At 39.5% G+C, this 26,272-nt stretch overlaps 1 protein-coding gene across 8 annotated transcripts in view; it reads left to right on the top strand.

The window, feature by feature from the left end:
• Positions 1-26,272, top strand: part of RBMS1 (RNA binding motif single stranded interacting protein 1) — a 233,202-nt gene that overhangs the window by 72,570 nt on the left and 134,360 nt on the right. For 2 of the 8 annotated variants that reach the window (XM_055122728.1, XM_055122726.1), the window contains exon 1: positions 20,595-21,019. The exons of 5 other annotated variants lie outside the window; for them this stretch is intronic. In XM_055122728.1, coding sequence (XP_054978703.1) covers positions 20,951-21,019 — 69 coding nt within the window. In that variant the 5' untranslated portion in view covers positions 20,595-20,950. Of the gene's footprint in view, positions 1-20,594; positions 21,020-26,272 lie in introns of those variants that run through there. One more of the 8 variants, XM_055122729.1, reaches the window with a different exon arrangement.

The following is a 26,272-nucleotide window of genomic DNA, read 5'->3' as shown; positions in this document are numbered from 1 at the left end:
CTTAAACCCAAAATAGAATACCTCAAACTTAGACAATAATTTATGTATACCTTTTTTTAGAAGACTTTGCAACAAATAGTATCTCATATGTGAAATGATTATTTTAGAGACATTGAAATATATAAGTGTCAAAGATGTTTTAAATTTTATGGATTGTCTTTACTTGTATGTTTTTTTCTTTTTGAGAGGGAAAGAACATAGATTTCACTAATTTATTTCATTCCCTTTGAAAATTCAAGACAGTCAAATTGTATATGAGAAATATGCCCTTTTTAATGTTAGGCAACATTTTAATTGGAATGATAAAGATGAATGATGCTGTACTTACTATTTATGTAGGTACAAGTAGGGTAATTTGGTTAATAATAAATGATCTGAAAGAAATAGGAATAATTTAGTAACCTGTCTTAAATAAGCCCATGGTGCTGCCTGACATAAAATTATTTTACTCTGAAATGATTTGCTGTTGCTAAGTGCTAACTTCCAAGAAGCAATTTCTTATGCAACTTTGTTAGTATTTGTTTAGTAAGATGCTTTTGATTGCAAGTAATAGAGACCCACTACTGTTTGTTTTAAGTACTGGAGGTAGGATTGTTTTAAGAACGTGTAATGGAATCAGAATCCCAGTTATGAGAGCAAACCTCCAGTAACACAGGAAAGTTATCTTCCCCAGCCTCAGGATTGGCTGGAGCCATAGTGGAGGTAGGCATTGTGGAGGGAAACTGGATGACTATACTCAGTTCAAGACCCAAATTCAAGGTCAGGAGTTTCAAACTTTTTTTTTCCTTTTGGACTTCCATTATTCCAGTCGCTTTTTGCTTAGCTGGTTTCTGAGTGTGCCTGCTACTATCTTTTATATCTACAGACATCTTTTTCGTCCACTCCCATAAGTTTCAATGTTGAAAATCCCTGCCCTGTGAGTCATTGTTCCAGTAATGATTTCTCTGTCTCATTGTTCCTTCCTACTCCCAACTTCAAATTGTCATGGGCCCTCAGCTATCTCCTGGCCTTTCTCTATGCATAGCACTCAATGCTTTGGCTATAGAAAGTTCTCTGTAAATTGGGCTCTTTTTAAACATTGTTGGTGATGTTTAAAATTTGAGATCCCCTATTTAATGATTAAAAGAAAAGCGAGTCATCTTATAATAATATTTAAAAGCACTGAGCAGAAGCTGGAAAATATATTAAAACATTTTTTTTGAGAGACCAGTTTCTCTTTCAGATAAAAAGAAATCATTGTAATAGTGGCATTGCTATGCTTATTTCCAGTAAGAAATTATTTGTTTACAGAGGCACTGCAGAAGTATATACTTTTTAACTTGAGAGTCCAGATTATACCTTTAAGAGACAGATGTGCTTTTAAATTATTGTACTTCGTCTTACTCCCCTTAAGCAGCTATACGCATGGTGGGTAATGGAGATAGATAATTTAACTTATGATGTCGAAAATGTCTTTCTATTGCCCATATTCCACTCAGCGACAAGCGTAGTCTCTAATGTGGATATGAAGACTATTTGATATTTTGAGCTTTAGATCTTCATCTTAATTTTTTGTTTGTGAATAGATGATTGATTCTTGATTATTCCAAGGCAACATCCCTTTCATGTTAGCTTTTATATCCTTTACTTCTTCCATACTATGCTCATATTTTAATTTTTGTTTGCACAGTGTGCATAAAAATATTCACCGGCAGTGTGCTTTATGTTTCTTTGCTTGGTTTTTTTAGAAAAATATAGAAGAAAGTTTCTGAAGTTCATTCTGTCTCTAGGTTATGCCATTCTGAGTAGATGATAGATATAATTAGACCCAAATGTGCAGTTTTTTTCCTTTCATTTAAAAGTTTTCAACAGAAAATAGAATTGAAGAACCTGAAGAACAGTTTAAAATTCAGTTGCTCATCTTCCCCTCTTAGGGCATGACTATCCAAAGTTGCCAGTTAATGGGGCTTTAAACATCCCTCTGGCAATTTGGAAATGATCATCATTCTCAAATGCATTTCAGACTATTGTCCCTTATTAGAGGAAAGTGCTTCTCAAAATTTAAATACTTTCTGTGCAAATAGTCAATAAAAATCATAATAAGCATGAGGAATTTAAAAAAATTACAAAAATGTTAATTTTCCTAGGTCAATAATTTTTAAGTGTGTATTTATAGGCTTGCAATGTGTGCAAGTCATTGAACTCCCAGCCACTCAATATATAAACTCATATATGCAAAAGAATCTAGAGCGGGGACAAAAAAGAGAGCAAAGAGAAGAGCATCTTAGAATTGCATGCAGGGAATTACAGAAGTTAATCATGTCAGTGGGGATCAGGAGACAGCTGGGGGTGAATGGTAGGGGCAGAAGCCAGATTCCTGTTGTTCACAAACAGAATAAGAAGTGAAATGCACAAACATCCACTGATGAATACCTCTTAAAATATGGCCGTGAAGGAAAGAAGGAATAAAATAGCTTAAGAAACAAAGCATTTTCCTGTTTGTTTTTGTTATGTTTTTTATGGCGAAAATGAGCTATTTATTTAAAGGGGGGAGGGAGGCATTGTACCTAGTGTTCTAACATCTCAAAGGAACATTTTATGATATATTGCTTCATAGTAAAAATAAAATGTAACTGGCCAATAAAAATGAAAACAAGCTAATAGAGGATGGGGCTCAGGAAAAAGACATGGACAGGGAGTTGGGCAGAGACTATAGTAGGGAAATTCATTTGACATTAATGAACAAATGGAAACATCTTGAAAAGAACTAGAACATCTCTACTACTACACAGAGACAGATGCAAAGAAAAATATGTATGTATATGCACTAACATAAACACTGTCCTCCCTAGTCAGATATGTTGAGGAGAAGAGTATCTGTCAGCAAAACGTTCCGTAAGTTACTAGTGATATTGCTTTGTCAGAGGAAGAATTTCTAGCTTATATTGCGTTTAAATAGAGACAAAAATTAATTTTTTTAATTAAAGGTAAAGGTCAATAGTATCATTAGTTCTGTTTGTCATTGTTATTGTTTTAAGTAGCCTGCACCTTTTAAAAGATCTTTTATTTATTACCTGGGCTGAGTGTTGTGAGCTTTGCATCCATGGTTCTATGAGCTACTGCTATGGTTTCCCTTGCTCTTCCCAGCCTTAGGTCTCAGGGGGCTTGGTCTCCTCTTGTCTCTTCAGTAGATGAACTAAGAACACAGCCTTCAGCAGGCCTCATTCCTCATTGATTCCTTTTTGTAGCATTTCCCAGAGTATTGCAAAGCACAGATTGTTGTAAGATGCTTTCTGAGTAAGAAAACTTTTTTTCATTTTGGAATTTCTAGTTCCTGTGATGTTTGCACACCAGTGGTCACACAACAAGCAGCACATCAAGATGACATAAAAGATTTTATTTTTGTGTTTGAAACAAGGTATATATGCAAAAGTACTGACAGTTCCTGGAAATAATGTCAAATAGTCTCTATCTTAGGCAGTGAAGAATGAACTTGAGAATTTAAGGGGAAAAATTCTTGGAATTAATTCTGTGGTATGGATCGCAAACCACTTGAAAATAAATAAAATGAATGCTAAAACTTGACTGAATTTCTAGTGAAGCCAATGTTATGATTTGCACAAGCAGTTGTCAGCAGCTTTAGAGAAGGAATAGAAAAATCTGATGATCAAAATTTATCAGCAAGAAGGAAAGGACTGGATACTGGGTACTAGAAATAAGAAAGTGGGGTTGACTGACGGAGATTTAGATTGGTTGGAATTAAGTGTAGTGTGGGGGTGGTGTGTTGATGGTGGTGACCTAACTGAGAAAACAATGGCAGACTGAAGAGAAAGGAAGGGAAGTTTAAGTTTCCACACCTGAAAATAAAGAATAATGACAGTGTGAATATTTATGAAACTCTGTGGTGTACTTTTTATTATGTACTAAAAATTATCTAATGCTTTTGATTTTATTAGTAAGTGTGCAGCATTGACTGGACAATGGGAATTTCAGAATATGATTACTTGCAATTATGAGGTTAGCAAAAAAGAGGTCGGTACAAGAAGTAAAGTGAATATGCAGGTTTTCATGAAGTGCAGTCAAGTATCTGCAAGGATGGGACTTTCAATGAAATGTTGTTACATAAAGAAGGTTCTTAGTTATGAACTAAATTATTTGGAGGTAAGGAATTTCTTGTTGCTGGTAAGTAACTGATGATAAGTAATCCTTGTGAATTAGCAAACTAAAACTTTTGTCAAGGAAGTATTGTCTTCTCCCTCTTTACTATGAAGCAGATTCAGGTGAAGATTGCTGAGCTAGCATATACTAGAATTGTCTTTCTAGCACAGTAATTATTAAAATCCATGCTCTGTCCACTGCTCCATAATGTACATAGTAATATTGGTCTATAGGTGACAGAATGAGAAGGAGTGCATTTGCTGATCTGTGCTATTTTGCATTGAAGAGAAACAAGGAGGGGAGAGAATGCCTCTTGGTGTAGGAAAGACAGAAGAATTAACCATTGGAGTTTTTTTTTTAAAAAAAAAAAACACCTTTTGTACTTAACGTTTCAGTCATGCAATGATCAAGTACCCATCCTTCCATCAGTGCCCATTCTCCACCACCAATGATCCCAGTATCCCTTCCACCACCTCCACCCCATCCCCCCACCCCACCCTGCCTCTGTAGCAGGGCATTCCCTTTTGCTCTCTCTCTCCTTTTGGGTGTTTGCACCAGGGGTATCGATTTGCCATCATTCTATAGTCTATAGTATACTTTCAGCACGCATCTCCCATCCCGAGCGGCCCCTCCAAGCATCCTTTACTTGGTGGTCCCTTCTCTATCTGAGCTGCTTTCCCCCCACCATGTGAGGCCATCTTCCAAACCATGGAGCAATCCTCTGACACTCATCTCTACTATTCTTGGGTGTAAGTCTCCCATTCTGTTACTTTATATTCCACAAATGAGTGCAGTCTTTCTATGTCTGTCCCTCTCTTTCTGACTCATTTCACTTAAAATAATATTCACCATGCTGATCCACTTATATGCAAATTTCATGATTTCATCCTTTCTAACTGGTGCATAGTACTCTATTGTGTAGATGTACCAAAGTTTCTTTAACCAGTCATCTGTTCTTGGGCACCTGATTTTTTCAAGATTCTCGCTGTTTGTAAATAGTGCTGCAGTGAACATACAAGTGCAGATGTCATTTCTACTATACTTTTTTGCATCTCGGGGTATATTCCCAGAAGTGGTATTGCTGGGTCAAATTGGAGCTCAATTTCTAATTTTTTGAGAAGCATCCATGCATCTTTCCAAAAGGGCTGAACCAGTCGGCATTCCCACCAGCAGTGAAGGAGAGTCCCTCTCTCCCCACATCCGCACTAACACTGGTTGCTTTTGCTCTTTTGGATGTGGGCCAGTCTCTGTGGTGTGAGATGATATCTCATTGTTGTTTTTATCTGCATCTCCCTGATTATTAGTGATGAAGAGCATTTTTTCATGTGCCTTTTGACCATTTAGATTTCTTCTTTGAGAAAATTTCTGTTCATTTCATTGTCCCATTTTCTGATGGGGTTGGATGTTTTCTTCTTGTACAGTTCAACCAGTGCCTTGTATATCCTTGATATCAACCCCTTATCAGATGGGTATTGGGTGAATATCCTTTCCCATTCTGTAGATTGTCTTTGTATTCTGGTCACTGTATTTTTTGAGGTGCAGAGGCTTCTTACTTTAAGATAGTCCCATTTGTTTATCTCTCTTTCCAATTTCTTGGTCAGTGGCATGTCATCTTTGAAGATACCTTTAGCTTCAATGTCCTGGAGGGTTTTGCCAACCTTGTCTTCAATGTACTTTATGGATGCTGATCTGATGTTGAGGTCTTTAATACGTTTTGATTTGACTTTTGTGTATGGTGTTAGGTGAAGATCTAAGCCCATTTTTTTTTGCATGTAGCTGTCCAGTGTTGCCAGCACCATTTGTTAACGAGGCTGTCCTTGCTCCACTTCACATTTCTTGTTTATCAAAGATTAGATGATTATATATTTGAGGGTGTGTGTAGGGATATACCACCCTGTTCCATTGATCTGTGGCTCTGCCTTTGTTCCAGTACCATGCTGTTTTAATTATCACCACTTTGTAGTAGAGTTGAGGTTAAGGAAGGTGATGCCTCCCATCTTCTTTTTTCCCAAGAATTGCGTTAGCTATTCATGGGGATTTGTTGTTCAATATACTGAATTTCAGAAGTGTTTGATTCATTTCTTTGGAGAATGTCTTAGGTATCTTTATGGGGGATGCATTGAATCTGTATAATGCTTTGGGGAGTATTGCCATTTTGACAATGTTAATTCTCAATCCATAATCAAGGAAGGAAATTCCATTTCCTCATGCCCTCTTGTATTTCATAAAGTAGCGTTTTGTAGTTTTCTATGTACAGGTCCTTTACCTCCTTAGTTAAGCTGATTCCAAGATACTTGATTTTCTGAGGCATGAAGGAAGTTGTGTATTAAGAGAATGATACAGCTGCTTTAATCATTCAAAAATATAATTCAGTGCTTCCTTAGGTTTTAATAAATACTGGCTGTCACTGTCACTGTCACTGTCATCCCATTGCTCATCATTTGCTCAAGCAGGCACCAGTAGCTCTCCATTGTGAGACTTGTTACTGTTTTTAGTCTATCGAATACACCATAGGTAGCTTGCCAGGCTCTGCCGTGCGGAAATACATGCTAATCCCCAAAAAACATTTCATCATTCCCAAGCTCTCTCAGGTCAAGAGGCTATAATTTTCATGCATCTAATAAGTAACCTTTTAAAAAATAGCAAAGTTTTATATATCTATAACATATATAATTATATCAATACATATACAAATAGAAGTAAAGTATATACTGAAGTTAAATTGAATGCATATCTTGCCTAGGTTTCTCTAACTACTTTCTGATTAGTTTTTTAAGATTATGCTTGTCTAAGGATGGCAATGTGTGTCCTCATCATTTCTGATGCACGGAGCAATACACAGAGGCTGAGGGGAATAAATGCTCAGCTGTGTGGACTGGAAAAGAGACAGAACAACTGGTTTGTAGTGAAGCCAGGCCAGTAAGAACTTGTTGAGTCCTCACGAGATGCCTTTTAATGTGGAAAATAATGGAATGTACATGGTGAATGTTGGTCATGGTCTCGTCATTGAAATAGTTTATAATGTAAGGACACTGACTTGACCTAATTTAGGCATTAATATAGTCCTTAAAAATACTTCAAGAGAACTTGAAAAATAAATGAGAGTAGGAAAAAACTCAGAGGTGGTGTGATTTCAATAGAGTAAATAGAGGAAGGGATAAATGTGGTTTGGCCCATGGAAAAACAGAGGATGTTTCCTGGCAAAAATTCAGAGCCAGAAAAGAGTGTGAGTTCATGGGTAGCCAAAACACAAATAGTAGCTGGAACAGACAGAAAGGAGTAAAGAAGTTTGAAAGTAGAGTGCTTTACAAGTGATGTTCACAAATTTGCATTTGATGTGGGGAGTTTTGAAAATACAATATGACCCAAAAGGTTATTTGAAAGTAGTGTACACACAAAACAATTGGTCTAAATCAGGGCCCATCAGAGGGAAAACCAGGAAGGTTTGTAGTAGTTTTTGAGGAAAGCAATGGATATTAGATAGGGGGAAAGAAGAATCATCAATAACTGTAGAAATGCAGATAATTCAGAAATTGTGATTGTTTCTGTTGTGTGTAGAAGCTGGCTGATTTCTGTCTTTCTAATCACTTGTACTTATAACTTATGGCATCTTTCTAATGGATGTGGTTGCCCTTTTTCAATCTAGAATAAAGCCTAATCTCTTGACAGTTTTTGGCTCTTTTTTTCTGTTAGGAATTTTATGGAGGAAAGCATAAAAATGGTAGTAAAGACAATAATATTTAGAAGAAAACTGATTATTGTATTCAGAACTATCATATAGCCGGGAGGACACGTGTCTTGCATGTGGCCAACTTGGGCTCCATCTCTAGCACCACAGATGGTCCCATGAATCTCACAAGGAAATGATCCCTGAGTGCAGAGCCAGGAGTAAGCCCCAAGGACTGCTGGATGTGCCCCCATCCTCAACCCCCCTATAAAAGAAGAAAGAGAAAGAAAGACAGAGACAGACAGAGAGAGAACCTATTCAGCTATAAAATCAATTTCTAAGTGTTGGAAGACTTAATAGTCTGCTTTGTTTTCTGGACTCCTGAGGATTTAACTTCCTAGGACTCTGGAACTCTGGTAGCATCTAAACATACTTGAACTGTGGAATATTTCAAACATACACTAAGTGGGAAGAATAGCTTGAATTACCATCAAGTCTGTCCATTCTTATTTACTGGTATAACATTTTAGAAAATGTTATGTGATATAATGAAACAAAATATGGAATTTTCAATTATGTGAGTTTGTATACTGACTCCTCTGCATGATTTTTATTGAAGTATTGTGACTTATAATACTAATCTGGTAGTTTCCTGAATCTATCATTCCAACACCGCATCCACCAACAGGGTGCCCAGCTTTTAAAATCTAATACTCATCAAAAACTTAAATTTATTATTATTTTTAAATGGAAGTGGTAGGAAGATTTAGAAACAAGGAGAAGAAACAGGTTTTTTTGTTGTTGTTGTTTTTTTTTTTTGCAGTATTTTATGGCTTGCTCTGCTTAAAGATGTTTATGGTACATAGTTTCAGTGAATTTGAAGACATTTCAAAAAACTCCAGAAATAGAATTTATTTTCAAATAACCTACAAAACATAAATTATAGAATCTGGAATAAAATTCTGAAGTACTGAAAATTTCTCCTAAAAAGTTAAAAATTATAATTTTTGATTGAATTAAATATCTCAAAATCATAGATGTTTTACTTTTATAATCAATAATATCTGCTTGGACAGAATTTACATAAATTTTGAAAATAGTTTTTATTAATTCAACATTCATTGAATATTTTAGAGCCTGAGACGAGATATATTAACTGTTTGGATGCTTATAAGGTAATTATCAATGTGAAGTCAATAAGACTTTCTTTCTCCCTCTCCTTCCCTGTCTGTTTCTCTCTCTCTCTCTCTCTCTCTCTCTCTCTCTCTCTTTCTCTCTTTCCCTCTCTCTCTCTCTCTCCTTTAGTTTTTGAGTCACACCTTGCAATGCTTAGGGGCTGTTCCTAGCTCTGCACTCAAGAATTACTCCTGGCATTGCTTGGAGGACCGTATGGGATGCCGGGGATTGAACCAGGTTCTGCCACATGTAAAGCAAGATCCTTATCTGCTGTACTATCTTTCCAGCTTTCAATTTTTCTCTTACAATAAGGGAAAACTTGCAGGCAAATAATATTCATAGATAATGCCTAGACTTTTGTTTGAACAATTTATAGTCAGTAAATTACCAATTGGTTTACCTTTCCATATTGGGTTTATTTTCAAGCAGTGGAGAATGGCTAAGAGGAAAGCTACATGAGGAAAAAGGAATGCAAGGAGACTAGTCAGTTTCTGAAAAAATATTAAATATTAAACACTAGCTACTAATGGCTCCAGTTTGAGAATGAATACCTTATATTGTAAAAGATACTATAACTGAGTCACCTTATTGAAGTTGCTGTTTTTTTATTCACTTCATAATTTCATATCAACTTTATCAATTGTGGTAATTATTTTAGTTGTATTTTTACCTGAATTACTTGATCTATGTAAAAATTATTTTGGCCAGCTGAAGACCTAGAAGGATAAAATAGGCACTCAAGATTCTGCTGGATGATGGAAATTTGTTTGTATGACCTCTTAAGTTAAAGAGGTGTTATGTGCCACAACAGTACTAATGAGGAATCTTTCAACTTTGTGATGTCTACATTAAGTGTGTACACATACTTACTAAATAATAATACTTACTAAAGCAATAATAGTCCAGGATTAATTTGTTGTTGTTGTTTTCAGGCCACACCTACGTCCAGTACTCAGGACTTACTCCTGGCTCTGTGCTCAGGGATCACTCCTGGCAGTGCTTGGGAGACTATGTAGGTGCTGGGTATTGAACTTGAGTCAGCTTCATGCAAAGCAAGTGTCTTACTACTATACTCTCTCTCCAGCCCCAAGATTAATATTCTTATATTATATTTTCCATTTACAAGTTGGGTTGTCTAATAAAAATATATAGATTTGGGTTCCTCTTCCTTTAAGCTCATAATTATATATGTGAACTCTAAATATAAAACACCATTGATTTAACTTGATGTGACTGTAAGGAGAAGGTTGAAGAGGGACGAAAACTGCACATAGTGCCTTTTTTGATGAATGCCTTTGTCTTACAATATTATAGTATGCTAATATTTCTTGTTCTTGCTGGTGGAGACTGTCCTTAAAAAAATAAGTATATCCCTCATTTACTATGTAATTATTTAGTACCTCTGTGTTGAGAGGTAGGGTAATAATGAGTGTTGCAGACACCACAAAACATAGGATCAAAGGCTTGGATGTTAGACTTGAAACCATAAAGTCTATTGAAGGAAACATAAACTAAATATACTATGGTATTGACTTCTGGGACACCTACTGGGATTCCAATGATAAGGGAAACAAAAGCAAAACAAACACAAGAATACATCATACTTAAAATCTGTGCTCAGTGGAAGTGATCATCAACAAAAAGACATCCGATTATAGGGAGAAAATATTTGTACTTCATTCATCTGACATATATCTAAGATATATAAGGCACTCACCAAATCTAACTACAATTAAACAAACAAAAAATTTTAAAGGGCAATGGGTAGGGTGCTTGCCTTGCCAACTAAGCTTCCATGTTGTCTGCTGACAAGATTCACTGAGAGTGATCCCTAAGCACTCAGCACCATTGTGTGGGGCTAAACAAACAAAATGATTTAAAAAAAATGAAGAGCCAAACAGTTTACCAAAGAAGATATATACATGGGAAAAAAAAAACATGAAAAAATGCTCGTTGTGATAAATGATCAAGGAAATATAAATAAAAACAACACTGATCTGTCACCTCACCTCTTTGAGATTGGCTTATGCCAAATAGAGTAGAAACAACCAGAGCTGGTAGAACTGTGGATTTTCTCTTTTACAGTTGTTGGGAATGTAAACTTGTTCAACCTCTGTGGAAAACTGCACGGAAAGTTTTCAAAATCTTAAAAATTTTACTCCTAATATCTGAAGAACAGAAAAATGTTTATATGAAAAGATACATGCATGCCCGTGTTCTTTTCAGCAATAGCTATGGCAGCCAAGAGACTCTAGCACTAGATTAGTACTCTGATGGATTGGCTCAGATCTGGATGACTTTTAACAAAGAATTTTCTAATAAATGTGACGAAATATGGGTAGATGAAATGGAGTTATTGCTCACTGTATCCAATGAGACACAATAATATTTATTTATTTTGTATTGCAAATGTTTTGAACAATTCTTTATATATCATGCCCAGGACAAGCCCATAGTAGTTCTTTCCAACTCTGAAACTGTAAATATCTACCTAACTATAACTGACTCATCTGTTCAAAAAATGTAAGGTTTAGGAATACCTGCCATGCCAACCTTTCCGAGACTTAAGTGAAATGATATATAGCAAGTGTTTTGTAAATTTTAACATTTTAGGACATCCTCATTGGCCTCTTTCTCTGAATATCTATCACCACACATACATATATACTGATGTATATAGGTTAGAAAAATATATTTGGAGTAATCTACCAGCACTTTCTCCAAGTTAAGAGTTTAACAGGATTTAATGCTTAATAATCCTTTGGTTGAAACATCATCACATTTGCCACTAGATCAAATATTAGATTGGGAGGTGAAGGGAGGGTGGATCTGGGATAATATGTTTAATTTGTTGTCAGCATTCTGGGAGTGTTCTTCTTAGTTTGGAATTAGGAATCGCTGATGTCATGATCAGTCATATTGTCATGGCAACATCAGAATTTCCTCATTCGCCTTCTCTTCGCTTGGGGAGTATCAGTTTGCTGCAGGTCTGTCATCAGTTTGCCGCATGTGTGAAATGTATTCGATCACCCAGAACGAGTCATTCTTAAATACACTAACTGGGGAGTTGTTCATAAGCTCTCTGTGTAGCCCATTTGGGCTCTCATAACTAAGTATTTTAGTGCTGAAAAGTTTGCCATGATACATAATCAGTGGAATAAGGAACTTATTTCTAACTGTATTTTCTTGTTTGAACTTTTACCTTTACTATCCAATGAAAAATGAGAAGTGTTTTGGCCTCTTAGTTTAAAGGATGCCCTTATTATTTTGTCAGCCTCCTCTTCAAGGGACAAAATCTGATTTAAAGGTACTCTTGCAAAGAAAGAGAAAAGAAAACTATTACTGTGTTATTCCTTTACCTGAATTTTTGTTACTGCATTTACTTGGGAGTTGGGTCACATGCAGTGTGCTAAGGGCTATACCTCACTCTGTTCCAGGAATCACTGTGTTGTAACTGGCACTGTTCAAATAGGGGATCATGAGGTACTAAGGATAAAGCTCAGGCCTCCTGCATGCAAAGCATGTGCAGAGCCTATTGGTCTATTTCTTGGGGCCCCTTAACACATGTGCATAGCCTATTGGTCTATTTCTCTGAGCCCCCGAAAGCACGTGCATAGCCTAGTGGGCCATCTCTCTGGACACCTTTATCTCTGTTTTGATTAATTCAACAACTTTGCATTGTTTCCCAGATTTTGGGTTGGCTTTGGTTCTGTTCTGGTGATACTCAGGAACATCTTTGGATAAGCTTTTGTTATTCTTACCTTGTATGAAGGTTTATCCCAGTATATGTGGCTCTGTATTGTCTGTGTTTTTATACAGTTGTTTCTAGTCATGAAAAGAAGATAGCATTTCAGATTCAATTTATGTTTTTTCATGATTTAGATTTTTTTCTTGGTTTTGGTTTTCTACATAGTCTATTGGTTTCCTAAGTCTTTCTGTCCCTTCCCACGTGCTGTAGGAGGATATGGTTAGATTTTTCCACAGCATGTCAACAACTCCCGTCCTGTCCTTTTCCCAGCTCTTATCCTTTATCCATTGTTTGCTAGCACAGCAGGTAGGGCATTTGCCTTGCACGCAGGCCAACCCAGGTTCAATTCCTCCACCCCTCTCGGAGAACCTAGCAAGCTACCGAGAGTATCTCACCCCCATGGCAGAGCCTGGAAAGCTACCCGTGGCGTATTAGATATGCCAAAAACAGTAACAAGTCTCACAATGGAGACGTTAGTGGTGCCCGTTCAAGCAAATCGATGAGCAACGGGAGAACAGTGAAAGTGATAGTAATATCTCCTTAGATATGTAAACTGTGATTTTATAACTGGTACATGCTACAAATTATCCTGATGTATTATAAAAGTGAGCACTTATTTTCTTATAGGCTGGCTATAGGGATGGAGAATAACAGTTCTAATACTAGATTTACACAGTCAAAGAATATAGTGATGTGAGGCATCCATCCAGGTATTTGTAAAAATTAGTAACTCATAATAAATGAAAAATAGGCTTCTCTTTGTCCTGGTTTCCAAAATAGTTGACGGTTTTCCATTTTAATTATTTTTATACAAACTCCCCACAAACAGTGCTCAGAGTGGTACCAGGGATGAAACTTAAGACCTTGAGCATTCTAGGGATGTGCACTATGATTTGTGCTATCTCCTTGGCCCCAACCCAATTCTCCCTCATTGATCTCCCTTCCTCCCTCGCACCCTCCCTCCCTCCCTTCCTCCCACCCTCCCTTTCTTCCTTCCTTCCTTCCTTCCTTCCTTCCTTCCTTCCTTCCTTCCTTCCTTCCTTCCTTCCTTCCTTCCTTCCTTCCTTTCTTCCTTCCTTCCTTCCTTCCTTCCTTCCTTCCTTCCTTCCTTCCTTCCTTCCTTTTTGCTTGCCCTTTTTTCCTTTTTGTTCTCTCTCTTTCTCTCTCTGTCTCTCTCTCTCTCTCTCTCTCTCTGTCTCTTTCTCTCTCTCTCTCTCTTGCTTTTGGGACACATTGACAGTGCTCTGGACTTACTGCTGGTGGTGCTTGGGGTATCACATGCAGTGCTAGAGATGGAACCAAAGCTGGTCACAAGCAGGCAAGCACCTTATCTTTGTACTAGCTCTTTGGCCTTTCTTTGATTACTTTAGTATGGAATTTAAACTATAGATAAAAATTAAGTGTAGTTTAAATTAAGCAAAAAGGAAATTCTTAAAATGTAAGCCTCATCTCTCTCTCTCTCCCACTTAATTTTATCTTCTAAAATGAGTATGAGTATGAACCCATATGCCCATTTTAATAGAAAATCAATCTTAGGAAGAGAAATTTAACTTGTAGAATATCCTTATGCTGGGAATTTTAGTGAATTTTCAATTTATTCTGTGATACCAGGGCAGTGACTAATTTATAAAAACATTAGACCCAAAATATTTAGTATAAATTATGTTTCTGGTTCAGATTCGGTCATATAGATGTCATACATGGCAATTAGGATTTTCGTTGTCTCATCAGCATATATAAATCACATAATGAAACTAGTCTAATGTTTGCTATTACTTTTTGGAGAAAATGTATTTCTTATTATAGCTTGGCATTCTGGAAATACCTTTTATATGATCACCATCTCAACTTCTAAAAGATAGTTGTTCTTAAGCATCTCCCAACCCTATCCCAACAACACTCCCAGAAAATAAAAACTTGTTGCAAGGAAGGGTTATACCATCTTAGTGACCATCGAGAGGAACTAGTTTGGGCCAGGATAGATATATCTGCACTGTTGACTATATATTCTAAGACTGGGAAGTCTGCCTTCATAATGAACTGAAACAAAGTTCAATGTAATTCCATATGCTTTTTTTTTTAAAGTAATTTGCACAAGGTCAGATAGCTGGTAGTTAGTGAAGCTAAGATGCATACCAGATTTTTAGGTTTAACGCTAAACCTAAAGGCTGGGACTTGATTCATAGGTAATAATTATCATAAAAATGATTGGTGATTTTGGAGACATGGGGCTTTATTGTCAGAGTGGCCTAAATTCAATGATCACTTCTGTTGCATATGGATCTGACATTGAGAACGTTTCTTAACTTCCTAACTCTCAATTTTCTGTTCGGTACAATGGGTTCTGTCATGCCTATCATGGTGTGTGTGTGTGAGAGAGAGAGAGAGAGGGAGAGAGAGAGAGAGAGAGAGAGAGAGAGAGAGAGAGAGAGAGAGAGAGAGAGAGAGAGAGAGAGAGAGAGAGAAGAATCACATTACGAGAAAGTGCCTGGAATATAGTAATTGAGCAACTACAACTACTATAAAAGTAGATAAAAGCTTTTATTAATTAGTCCATGCAGAGAAGCAACAGTAGGCAAACCCACTTCTTTTGTACTTTTTTCCAAAACAGATTTAATAAAAAATATTAAAACAGAATATTACTTCTGGGAAGACTCATCAGAATATGGTTTGTTTATGTTTCATATACCTTCTAGGGTTTTGGCTATAGAGCTATAGCTTTATTTTTATTACAGTGGTTTCATTTTTATATACATGCAATTTTATATGTGTCTGGGGGACCTTTAAGTCTAGAATAAGAATCAGACTTTAAAAAAATGAAGTAGTAAATAATAGAAAATATTGCTGCTACTTTAGAAGTAGAGTACTTTATCAACTCTATTTTGTAGAAGAAAAGAATAGAAATTTAAAGAATTTGCTGACCCATATTTTCCTTCTGACTTTTTCTCTATTTTATGGGAAATAAAGGCTGAACTCTAAAACACACTCTCAGATATAAACAACTTTTTTAGTGTAAATTGCTTACACTAACCAATACTGTATAGTTCTGTTTTATTATTAAAGATTGTAATTTGAACTAATGTCAAATGAATTTTTCTTTTTAATTTTCCCTTCTTCCTTTATCCTAGTAAATGAACAAAAAAGGTGTATTAGCATGGATAATGGGTAGACACGCTCTGGCTCTTATAGGAGTGCTGTGTTCTTATCTCAGTATATTCTTATTGGTTAACTTCTCTGCCCCAATGTTTCTTTTCAAAGTTTAGCTACCATATTTGTATGACTATACAAAGCCACACTTTCCTTGTTGTAGTTTTATTCAAAGGATCTTCTCTTCTGCATCACTTGGCATATATGTGTTGGAAGGTGAAAAGAAAGGGACACTTTTGGACACTTAATCTGCTCCCTAAATTTGGGGAACTCATTCCGTAGTGATAATTTCAGTAATGTTAACCCCAAATCTACATATACAAGGCCACTATTTTGGAGTCTCTTTTTCTAGTTATCTGCACAAGGCTTTTTTTCCCCCTCAATATTCCTCTAACAGAACATTTGTTCAGCTAAGCTTCCCATGCCCACATTATAGCCTATATCGATCTCTTCCTCATTCAAAGCACATAATTGTCTGGACCAGTTGGCTGGCACTTAAAACTTAATGCTTTGCATTATTATTGTATAGCAACTAGGGTACTGTGGAGGCTACAAGTATTCATGTAGGAGCTGTAGCATTATTTATAAGACTTTTTGGAGATGCAGCATTTTAGAGTTGAAAAGCATAGGACAATGTCTTTTAACCTTCACTAAGTCATTTTAGCATTCATGTGCTTCTTACAAGCTCTGTGGATTGGCCTATCTTAGCTAACATTTTATTCTCTTCTCTGTAAATGGGTCCTGTAAATAGTCATTCCAGCCATTTTGGGTTGTTGTGAAATTGAAATGAGATAGAAACAATTTTAAAATTAAGGCATTTCTTTTACATGGCTTCTGTGGAGATTACCAGAGAGATGTTACAGAGGGTAAGGTGCTTGATTCTCACAAGGCCAACCCTGGCACTCCATATGGTCCCCAGAACCCACTGAGAGCGATCCCTAAGTGCAGGCAGAGCCAGGAATAAGCCCTGAGCACAGCTGGGTGTTGCCCCCAAACAAAACAAAACAAACAAACAGAAAACAAATGGCTTCCGTGGGACAGATGTCTGTTAAATTCTGATTCTCTAACTGATTCAGTACAAGTTCTTGAAAGTTACAGGTCTCCTCTGCAAGAGAGCAGGTTTCTGCATGAACTGATGGCTTCATCGTTCCCTTCTTTTATAGATTTTTCTGACCTTAAAGCGTGTGGTCTCTGATATTGCTCCTGGGCTCCTCACTTTATACTCAGATGGCATTGGTCCAACACAAAACTTCTTCAAAGAAGAAAACCGTTCTGTGGGAGAAAGACTTTAGTGCACCTAAGCTACTGAAACAGACCTTTGCTAGATTTTTTTTAACTACTTAAAGTTCTGTGTGTCATGCACATCGCCAGTTTATGTTCATCAAAACATATGAATTCAGTCGTTCAGCAAATAGTTACATAAAAAGCTTTCTTACTTAAATTTACTCTTTATAGCTGGTCAGTTCTGAAATATATCAGGATGCTCTTTGATGGTCAGTTAGACTTACTAAGCATTGGTTACTTGCCACCACTGCTCATTTAAATTTACACACTACCTCCATGAAACTCGACAAAGTAATCATAAAAGCTGTCTTTTATTGAATTTGGTACTAGTTGGTCTACTGTATGTAGACAATCAAGACAGACCATCTTTCCAAAAATCTTGGATTCAGAAATTTACAACTTGCCCAAAGTCATGTTGATAAGTAACTGAAAAGCTGAAGCATGAAGCCAGAGCTGCTTGACTGTTTTAATTCTGTTCCTTGGAATGCAGAGTCCAGATTCTCTTACTCTATGTACAGAGCAGGGCAGGGGTGGGAGCAGTTAAATGCACACATGGAGGACATGGAGGGGCTGTTGTAAATCCTAAATGCCAAAGTATCTCTACTCACTGCTGCTGGCTCCATCATCTTAGCACTAAGGCTCACTGGCTGCTCTGATCTGCTCTACCTTATATGCTGCCAGTCAGCTTCCTGTTTACTCATAGTTTCTGCTTCCTCATAACCTTGGCTTGCCTATGGTTTGACTTAATGTGGCCTCAATTCTACCCCCTGCCACTCTTGTAGTCTCTGCCCCTCTCCTAACTAGATCTCTCTTGGAGTTTTCTGAACCAAATTCCCCAGGGAATCTGAATTGGTTGTGTTCATATTTTTTTGATCTCCACCATGTCAGAGGTCACTGATTGGCTGCCCTTGGGTCAGATTCCCACAGCTTTACCCACCAGCTGAGCTGGGGGAGACAAGAGTTGTAGCACAGCCCTGGTGGCAGTGTCTCAGTTTCCCATTAAAGAGGATAAATGCCTCTAGCATAGAAACTACAGCCCTATTCTATCATGATCACTTGCCATTTCTCTGGAATGTTTTCTTATTTTTTCTGTCTTACACATTTGTTTCAAAGGTCAATAAAATTTCCCAAAAGAATCTCACTGTCACTGTGTATACAATGAAAGACTTTTGAGTATCATTGATTATATATGCAGCATTGTTTTATATTTTTGTTATTTATATTATGTTGGAATGATTTGTACCCAAGTAACTGTGTTATATTGTACAGTCTTAAAAAAAACAACTATCTTCTTTTTTTTCCATATAATGCTTATTTAAGAGTCTAATGCTTACTTAAGGGAACTTTTGAACCTTGACTATAAAATATATATACCTTGCATTATTTTCCTTTTTCTCATTCACTGTGGTAAAACATACCACATTTCTTTGATTTTACAAATATCTTCTTCAAAATAGTCCTTTAAATAATCATTAGCATTCTTAGTATATTTTAGTTTTAGCATTTAATATTGAATTTAAATTTTATCATTTTAGAAGTTTTCCCCATAAACCTCCTGCAGGATATTTAATGAAGTCTTAATTTTCTTGAAGAACACACCATCAAAAGTATCCTGACCTTACAGCAGAGCCATAGTAAAATGAATGCTGTTCTTTTGTGGTTTAGATTGTGGTTTCCTATGAACTGTCATGACAACCAAGGTTGTATGTGGAATATTTTCTATAGATGACATGTCTGAGGTCTTAGGCATTGAGTTCTTAGGAAGAGGCATCTATGACTTGAGTAGTTCCACCCCCAAACTTATATTTTATACCTATGATTGTTAAATTGCAGGAAAGAGCCCTAGTAAGATGACAAAGAACAACTTCTGTAAACAGTAGAAAGTAGCAGCAAGAAATCTTAATAGCAATCTACTAACAGTTACTGAATATTACAGTTAATAAAATCATCTTGAAATTAGGCAAATACGTGAATTTTATGTAACAAGTTCTTACTTGACCATTGTGTGCCACATACCGTGCTCAGAATAAGTTCCTTTCCTACTGCTTCATTTTCTAACAAAAGGAATTAGAAGTTTGAATGGTACTGTGTATCACTGCGTTTAATTGGGTGCAACTTAGTTCTCTTCTCATTACTTTGGCTGAGAATTATAGGAGCTCCTTGGAGTATCCAAAGGGGTGGGTCTCAGTAAGTCACCAGCAGGATATCTCGAATGGATAATTTTTTAGTTCCTCGTCGGTCGAAAAATCCTTGAATGGCCAGAGCTTGGGTAGAAGACCGGATTTCCGCAGGGACACCTTTTTCCTGATGGTAGCCTGAAGCAGAGTATCTTCACTTCTTAAACAAGTTAGGAATTTTCATTATCATGGCAGATGGCCCTTTCGAAGGTGTTGACTCCAGAGGCCCTGAGAGGAATCTGCAATATTGACTGCAGTGAGGTGACCCTGCAATTCTCACAGTTGAACTGGCCAGCCTGAAAAAAGATGGGTCAGCCCTGCCTCAGTGGCCTACCCCAGCCGCGCACGGGCTCCGCCTGTGCCACTTACTGTGCGGCTCCTCTGCATTATCGAGGTACTGAGCTTGAGATGCCATCTCAGAGGTGACCCTGAAAAGGGGCAGCTGGAGCCGCCCAAGAGAATTTTAGCTGGGGAACAAAGGAAATCACCTCCTTCCTTTGTCCCCTATTTCTCTGCTCCGTGAATGGAACAATTCGGCGTCGCCTCATAGAGGAGAACTACTACACTTTCCCAATTTCCAAGGTTTACCCTTCCGATGACTTTAAGTGATTTTTGCCCGTCTGGCATTGTCATTCTGAAGGAAAGCTGGCAAACTCGGGCAGCGGGATAAACTACGGAACTTTAGCGTGCGCGAATTTGCGTCGAGGAGGTAGGGAGTTGCGTGCTTTTTCTCTGCTAAAATTTTAGCCTGTGAATCGAAGAACGGGGTTCTGCAGAGGGTTGGTGGGGGCGGGGTGCTTTGCTCGTCGACCGCTCGCACCTTTTCTGGGAGAGCCGGGTGTGTGTGCTAGTGTGTGTCGGGGGGAGGGGACCGGGGGGTGGGGTGGGGGAACTCAGTTTGGAAGGATGCAAGAAAAACGATGTGGAGGTCAGCTCGCCGCTTCCCCAGGTGTCAAGAGTGTTCCCGAAGCGATGCCCTTAAAAGGGACTTCGGGCAGGGGTGCTGAGCCGCTGCTGGGGCTTAGGCGAGGAGCCGAGGAAGGGTGGGGGGGAGAAAAGAGGAGGGGGGTGGCCACTCCAAAGAATGTGCGGCATGCGGGGAGCCAGACCCAACCATTGCACCGGAGCGGGGGCGCCGGCCGCTCCCCGGGCCCCGCGTCCCGCGTCCGAGAGGCAGCGCGCGGGGACCGGCTGGCCGGAGGGGTGTCGGGCGTGGCGCCCAGCGGGCGGGCGGGAAGGCGCGGGTGGGCCTGGGCGCGGCGCGAGGCGGTGCACGGCCGCCTCCCCGCCCCCGGCCGGCGCGCTCTCGGGGCGGTGGTTGAGGCCGCGGTAGGTGGGGACGCGGCGGCGCTGCTCCACCGCTGCCGCCAGCCCCGCGCGCGAACTCCCGTCCATGGCCCGCCGGGCGGCGGCCGCCCGCGCAGTCCGAGTCTTGCCCGCCGCCGCCGCCGCGCACTTTTAGACGAGTCCGGAGGTGGAGGGCGGAGAAGTGAGCCCGGAGCTGCAGCCCCCGCCGGCCGCCGCCGCGCGGCGAGAGGGAGTTCCCAGAGCGGCCGCGGCCCCGGCCGGCCCCCTCCCTGCGCCCTCCCCCTCGCGGCGCCCGCGCCCGCCGCGATGATCTTCCCCAGCGGCAGCGGCAACCCCGGGGGCAGCAGCAATTGCCGGACGCCCTATCGCAAGCAGGTGAGCGGCCGTCGGGATGCCGCGCGGGGGCTGGCGTCCGGCGCCCGGGTTTTAGAAAGGGCGGCGGCGCCCGGCCGGACACCGCGCTCCTCGGAGGCACCGGGCGGGGCGGTGACCTTGTTTCCGAAGGCGGCGGCGGGCGAGAGCGGCTCGGGCCGGGTGACCTTAGCTGGGGAGATGCCCTCACCCCCTTGGGGCGGGCAGGGGTGGGGTGGAGGGCCCGTGGCGAAGGGGCAGGGGCGGAGGGGCGGCGACCGTCGGAGCGCGCGGGGCCCGGGGCTTGGCCCGGCTCTGCAACAAGTTTGGCCCCCCACTTCCCCTGAAACCTTTGTGTGTGGAAGAGTGCGCTAATAAAGTCGTAACATTGGTTTGCAACAATGTTCACTTGCAACCTCAAAGAACCTGAGCCATTGGTAGGAAACCCGGAAGACTGTCGCTTGTGTGTGAGTGTGTGTGTGTGTGTGTGTGTGTGTGTGTCCCCGCGCGCGCGCGTGCGCGCGTGTTCCTGTGTGTGTGCGTGTTCGCGCGCGTCTCCGTGTGTATGTGCGTGTGTGTGTGTAAAAGCAAAAAAGAAACGGGAACTTATACTGTCACTTTTCTCAAGGTTTTCAGTTTTCACAAGCACAAGGAAACCCTGTGACATCTTAGTTGCAGAGATACTTGGATACTGAGTCATACACTTGCTTTATCCTATTTTAATACCGTTTCATACATTTTTTAACAGATTGAACTCCAAAGGCACTTTAGTGGTTAGATCACACAGTCCCCTGCCGGGAAAAGGAGTGGAGCCTGGAGCTGATAGTTGTGGCCTTTTGTTTTGTTTTTCATCTTTGTTTTTAAAAGGTGGTTACTGAAGCCATGTTGTGATAAATCACTCAGAGCCTTTCGGCAGCAGCAATAACAAGACCTAGCTTTAAATTATGTAAAAAATGTGCAGGTTTGTTTAGAAAAGGTTAAACTGATTTAGAGGTCAGTGGCAAGATGCTTGTTAAGAAAACATAAACACGATTGCAGATCTTTCTTTCCCATCATAAATCCCTTGTCTGCCTTTTTAGCTATGGAGACAAATCAATTAAGTTATTATTCCAATAATGATACAAGGGAACTGCAGCCTTGCATGCAGACCGCGGCCGTATTAAGATCTTGACAGGATAGGGATGCCAGCTGCCTAACCAAAGAGTGTGCAGGGATTATTATGTTTAATTCTTTTTGTGTTCAGAGACCTTTGGGGTGCTTTTCCCTAGCATAATTGTTATTGGAAAGTAAGGTTAATTTTGTCCCACAGTGATGGGGTCACAAAGTATGGTTTCCTGGTCTCAGGTTCATTGGCTTGTCAACTTTCCCCAGATAAGGCACTCAACAAACCTGGTCTCTATGCCCCTGCTAGCCAAGTCCCTGGAACTTTTACCTCCCGCAGTTACAATCTGCATGTATGACTTGGCTCAAGTATATGCCCAAATAGCCAAGATTCAGAAGCAAGCACCTCCCCACTCACTTCATGGGGCCTCACTGAAAATCATTGCCCTCAGATGCTGTGTCTTCACACCAACTTCAAAACAAGCCAGTTCACAATAAATATTCTTACCTTGACCCGTTCCTTCTACCTCTGCCTTGCTACCTGAAGAGATGGCAAATTATATAGGGGCCTTGTGTGTCCAATCATCTGTTGTCAAAACCCTGCAGGGGGAGTTACATCTGAAATGGGGCAAAGGCTTGGAGGGTGAGGCCTTTGGCTGCGTGGGGCTGAAGGTTTTGTGTGTGGAGGGGGCCAGCCTGCTGGTCTGGGGCATGCTGATAAGATGCTCTTCTTTTCACTGGGATCTCCTTAGAATCAGAGACTAAAAGGGCTGACTGAATCAGAAAAACAAACAGACTTTCTTTTTTCTATAGGCAAAGAAAGAAATGAATGTGTAGGCATTATACAGACACAAGACCCCGGGTACCAGTGGTATTTGAGTCAAAGGTTTCTTTTGTTAGTATTTAGCTATTCACTGGCAAAGCACACTTCCAGTGAGGGGACCTGGTTACCATGAGTGACTTTGTGATCTCATCCAGGCTTAGTCTAAACAGGAAGTCTAATTAACGCTTTTTATAAGATTTTGTGATGTTAAGCTTGTACCTTTCAATTCCGATCGGTTTGTTCATTTTGATGAGAGAGTAGGGAAATTTTAGAGGTATCTTGCAATTTGATTTAAATATAGACATGCCTGATCAGCTGTTAGAGCTGGTTTCAGATAATTTGCCTTGAGAAAAAGAAATCGAATGTAAAGAATACTTTAAAGCCATCTTTGAAAATAAATGAGTCAGAATCATACTTTTCTTATATGTGCATAATGATAGTTTCTATCAATGAGCACCTTACTGCCTGCTGGTTGCTGTTTTTGGTGCTCTAGGGAGAACTTAGTTACAGTATTACTACTTTCATTTTACACTAAGGAAACTGGCTTAAGGCAGGTCTAGATAAAAAGTATAAATTGTAAAGGGAAGGATGGAATTAGAACTTAGGTGGTCAACTTAATTGTATAATGTCATATAATCACATGTTATTTATAATTTACATATGAAGTGAGTACAGTCTTTTAAACGGATGGTACGCAACTGCAACAAAAAAATTTTCAAGAAAGCAAATTGAGACCTGGTCTCAACAACTTAAAATACAGAGCCAGGATCCAACTACCACGCTAAGGCTGCCTATTATATCCACATTTCAGTGGAAACACACAAAGATTCATTTGCATCACTGTCCAGCAGCTTTCCAGGTTCAGACAGGCCAATTTAGGGAGCCTTCCTGCTTTCTTAGGAGTGGGAGTGAAGGATACGGTTAATGGATAATATGATTCATGCTACTTAGAAGCAGCATTGGCATTAAAATATTGCTTTATTGAAAAGTTATACATTTGTTGAAACTTTATATTTTACATTTGTAAGAGTTCAATCAGTTTCATTAAAGGTCAAGGTGGGTGGGGCTCGTCCCCCTGAGCCTCAGTTAGTGATCAAGGACTGCTGATCTCCGGCATCATCTAGGATAAACAGGATTTTCCTGCATCACCGGCCTATGAACACCTTAGAAATACACCTGCTCTACTCAGCTCAAAGTGGGATGCTTGAGTGGAGTGATAACTTAGAAGGCAGTGTCTTCCTGAAGATTATTGATTCAGTTTCAGTGGAGAAATGAATTTGTTATATTAGTGTTGCCTGTGACTTTCTGATATTTGCTATTCTTCCAAAAATCCAGTTTGATGATAGGAAATGTTCCCACAACTCAATTGAAAGTCATTAATCAGGACTTTTATAATTTAAAAGTAATTTAGCATGTTTCAAAAGAAAGAGTGCTCTCTGCTTTTTTCGTTTTGAGAATCAGTGTTTCCATTTGCCTTTTAATTCTTTTAGCTGCTTCTCTTTCCATGTTTCTTTCCATTTTGGAACAACTTTCTTTTTAAATAAAAATTGTGGCAGGGAGCGGGTCTATCTTTGCTAAGTAATATATTTTGCTGGTCTTTAATGGGTTTGGGGGTCAGGAGAGCAAAAGCAAACTTTTTTCCTTTTTCTTTTTCTTTCTCCCCCCTCCCCTCAGGTTTGAGTTCTGTTTTCTTACTAAGTGGTCTTGATTACTAATAGCTGCATTTGTTAAATACTGCTAACTTTTGATGAGTAAAGTACTTATCTTCCCAGTTTAACTAGATTTACATAGTTTGCTGCTTTCTTAAAGATTAACTGGGTGTAGCTGCACGTGAAGAATTTGACTGTGATTCAGTGTTTGGCCTTCTTAGAAGATGACATACAAAGCTGTTGATTAATCCTCTTCATGCAGTTTCTCTTCCCAGCAATTTATGTGTAGTAGATTGGGTTTAGCTGAAGTTTGAAGTTGTACTTAGAAATATTTAAATAAACATTGTCTGAGCAAGTCCTGCTTTGTTATTTTTTAAAACACAGTAAACATACTCTGGCCATTGGAATCAGAGGTTTAGGGGCAAGTAGAAGAGACAAAAATTGGTATGCATCAGTAAAATCTTGTCCTGTTTTATATTAGGCCATCTTGATGTATTTGTGATTTCAATAATATTTATGAGTCAAGTACCTATGTGTTAAATATTTTCCAGAGCTATTTGAAAAGTATGAAGTTCTTCATTAGTAACCACTTTTTCTGCTAGGCACCCTGTCTGTCCCTGCATTTCCCATTCATAGTTCACTTTGTTTTAATTTAGCTGAGGGGGGGGCATACTCTGAGGAGTTTAGTGCTACCTTCATCTTAGTACATAAGGAGCCATGTGGTACCTGATTGAACACAGGTCTCCAGTATGCAAAGCATGTGCTTGGCTCAGTCCTTGGAGCTATCCCCTGAGCCCAACCTCAGCTTGGATTTGGGGTTTTGTTTTGTTTGTGGCCACACCCAGAAGTACTTAGGGGGCTATTTCTGACTCTGTGCTCCAGGTGACTCCTGCTGCCAGGGAGTCAATCCAGGTTGGCTGCATTGCCAGGCTAGCACTTAACCCTTATACTATCGCTCCACCACCACCCCCCACCCCCGTAGATTTTAACCACCTTTTTCAATCTGTTCTTTTTCCTATAGATTGCTGTCATTGCAATTGACCATTCATTAATACTTTTTTTCTTGTATCCTTTCTTGGTGGTGATGGGAGAGTCTGACTCAAAGTTTCTATAATTTTTCCAAAGGGCTCTGCAAATACGTGCATACGTGCGTGCGTGCAGTTCCCTCCGAATCTCAATTATATTTGATTTTCACACTCTCCAAATAAAGTGGAGAAGGGTCAGGAATTTTTAAGCAGTGAGATGAAATGGCCAAGCTGATGAAAGCTAGGTCTGTGAAGTCATGAGCTGTGTCTGCTACGAGGAGAAAGAGAAGGAAGCCCAGTGAAGAACAGCTGTGGGACCGAGCCACTTCCCTTTCCTTGGCCTCCCGAACACATGTGGCACACACAGCTCCCAGATTTCAGCTGGAGGATTGTGACTCTGTAATTTATTAGTGTTTTGGGGGGTAGTTTCATAAAGGCCTTTACATGAGGTTTGTCAGATGACATATGTGATGTCAGGTTAAATGTGAGTTTCAAATAAACAATAATTATTCAGGTAATGTCCCAAAAGATTTCATGGAGCTGGGTATTTTTATTTGCTAAATCAAACAACCATCTCCTTTTAAAGCAAATTATTCTAAAAGTATTATTTATAAAGCACACTATTCCTACTTGATCCACCTCAAGCATTGTCTTTTAGACTGTTTGAGCTCTGGGATAC

This window comes from Sorex araneus, chromosome X (assembly GCF_027595985.1).
Source record: "Sorex araneus isolate mSorAra2 chromosome X, mSorAra2.pri, whole genome shotgun sequence".
Classification (NCBI taxonomy): domain Eukaryota; kingdom Metazoa; phylum Chordata; class Mammalia; order Eulipotyphla; family Soricidae; genus Sorex; species Sorex araneus.
Note: the sequence above shows the minus strand (reverse complement) of the source record. Positions and strands in the feature narration are given on the sequence as shown.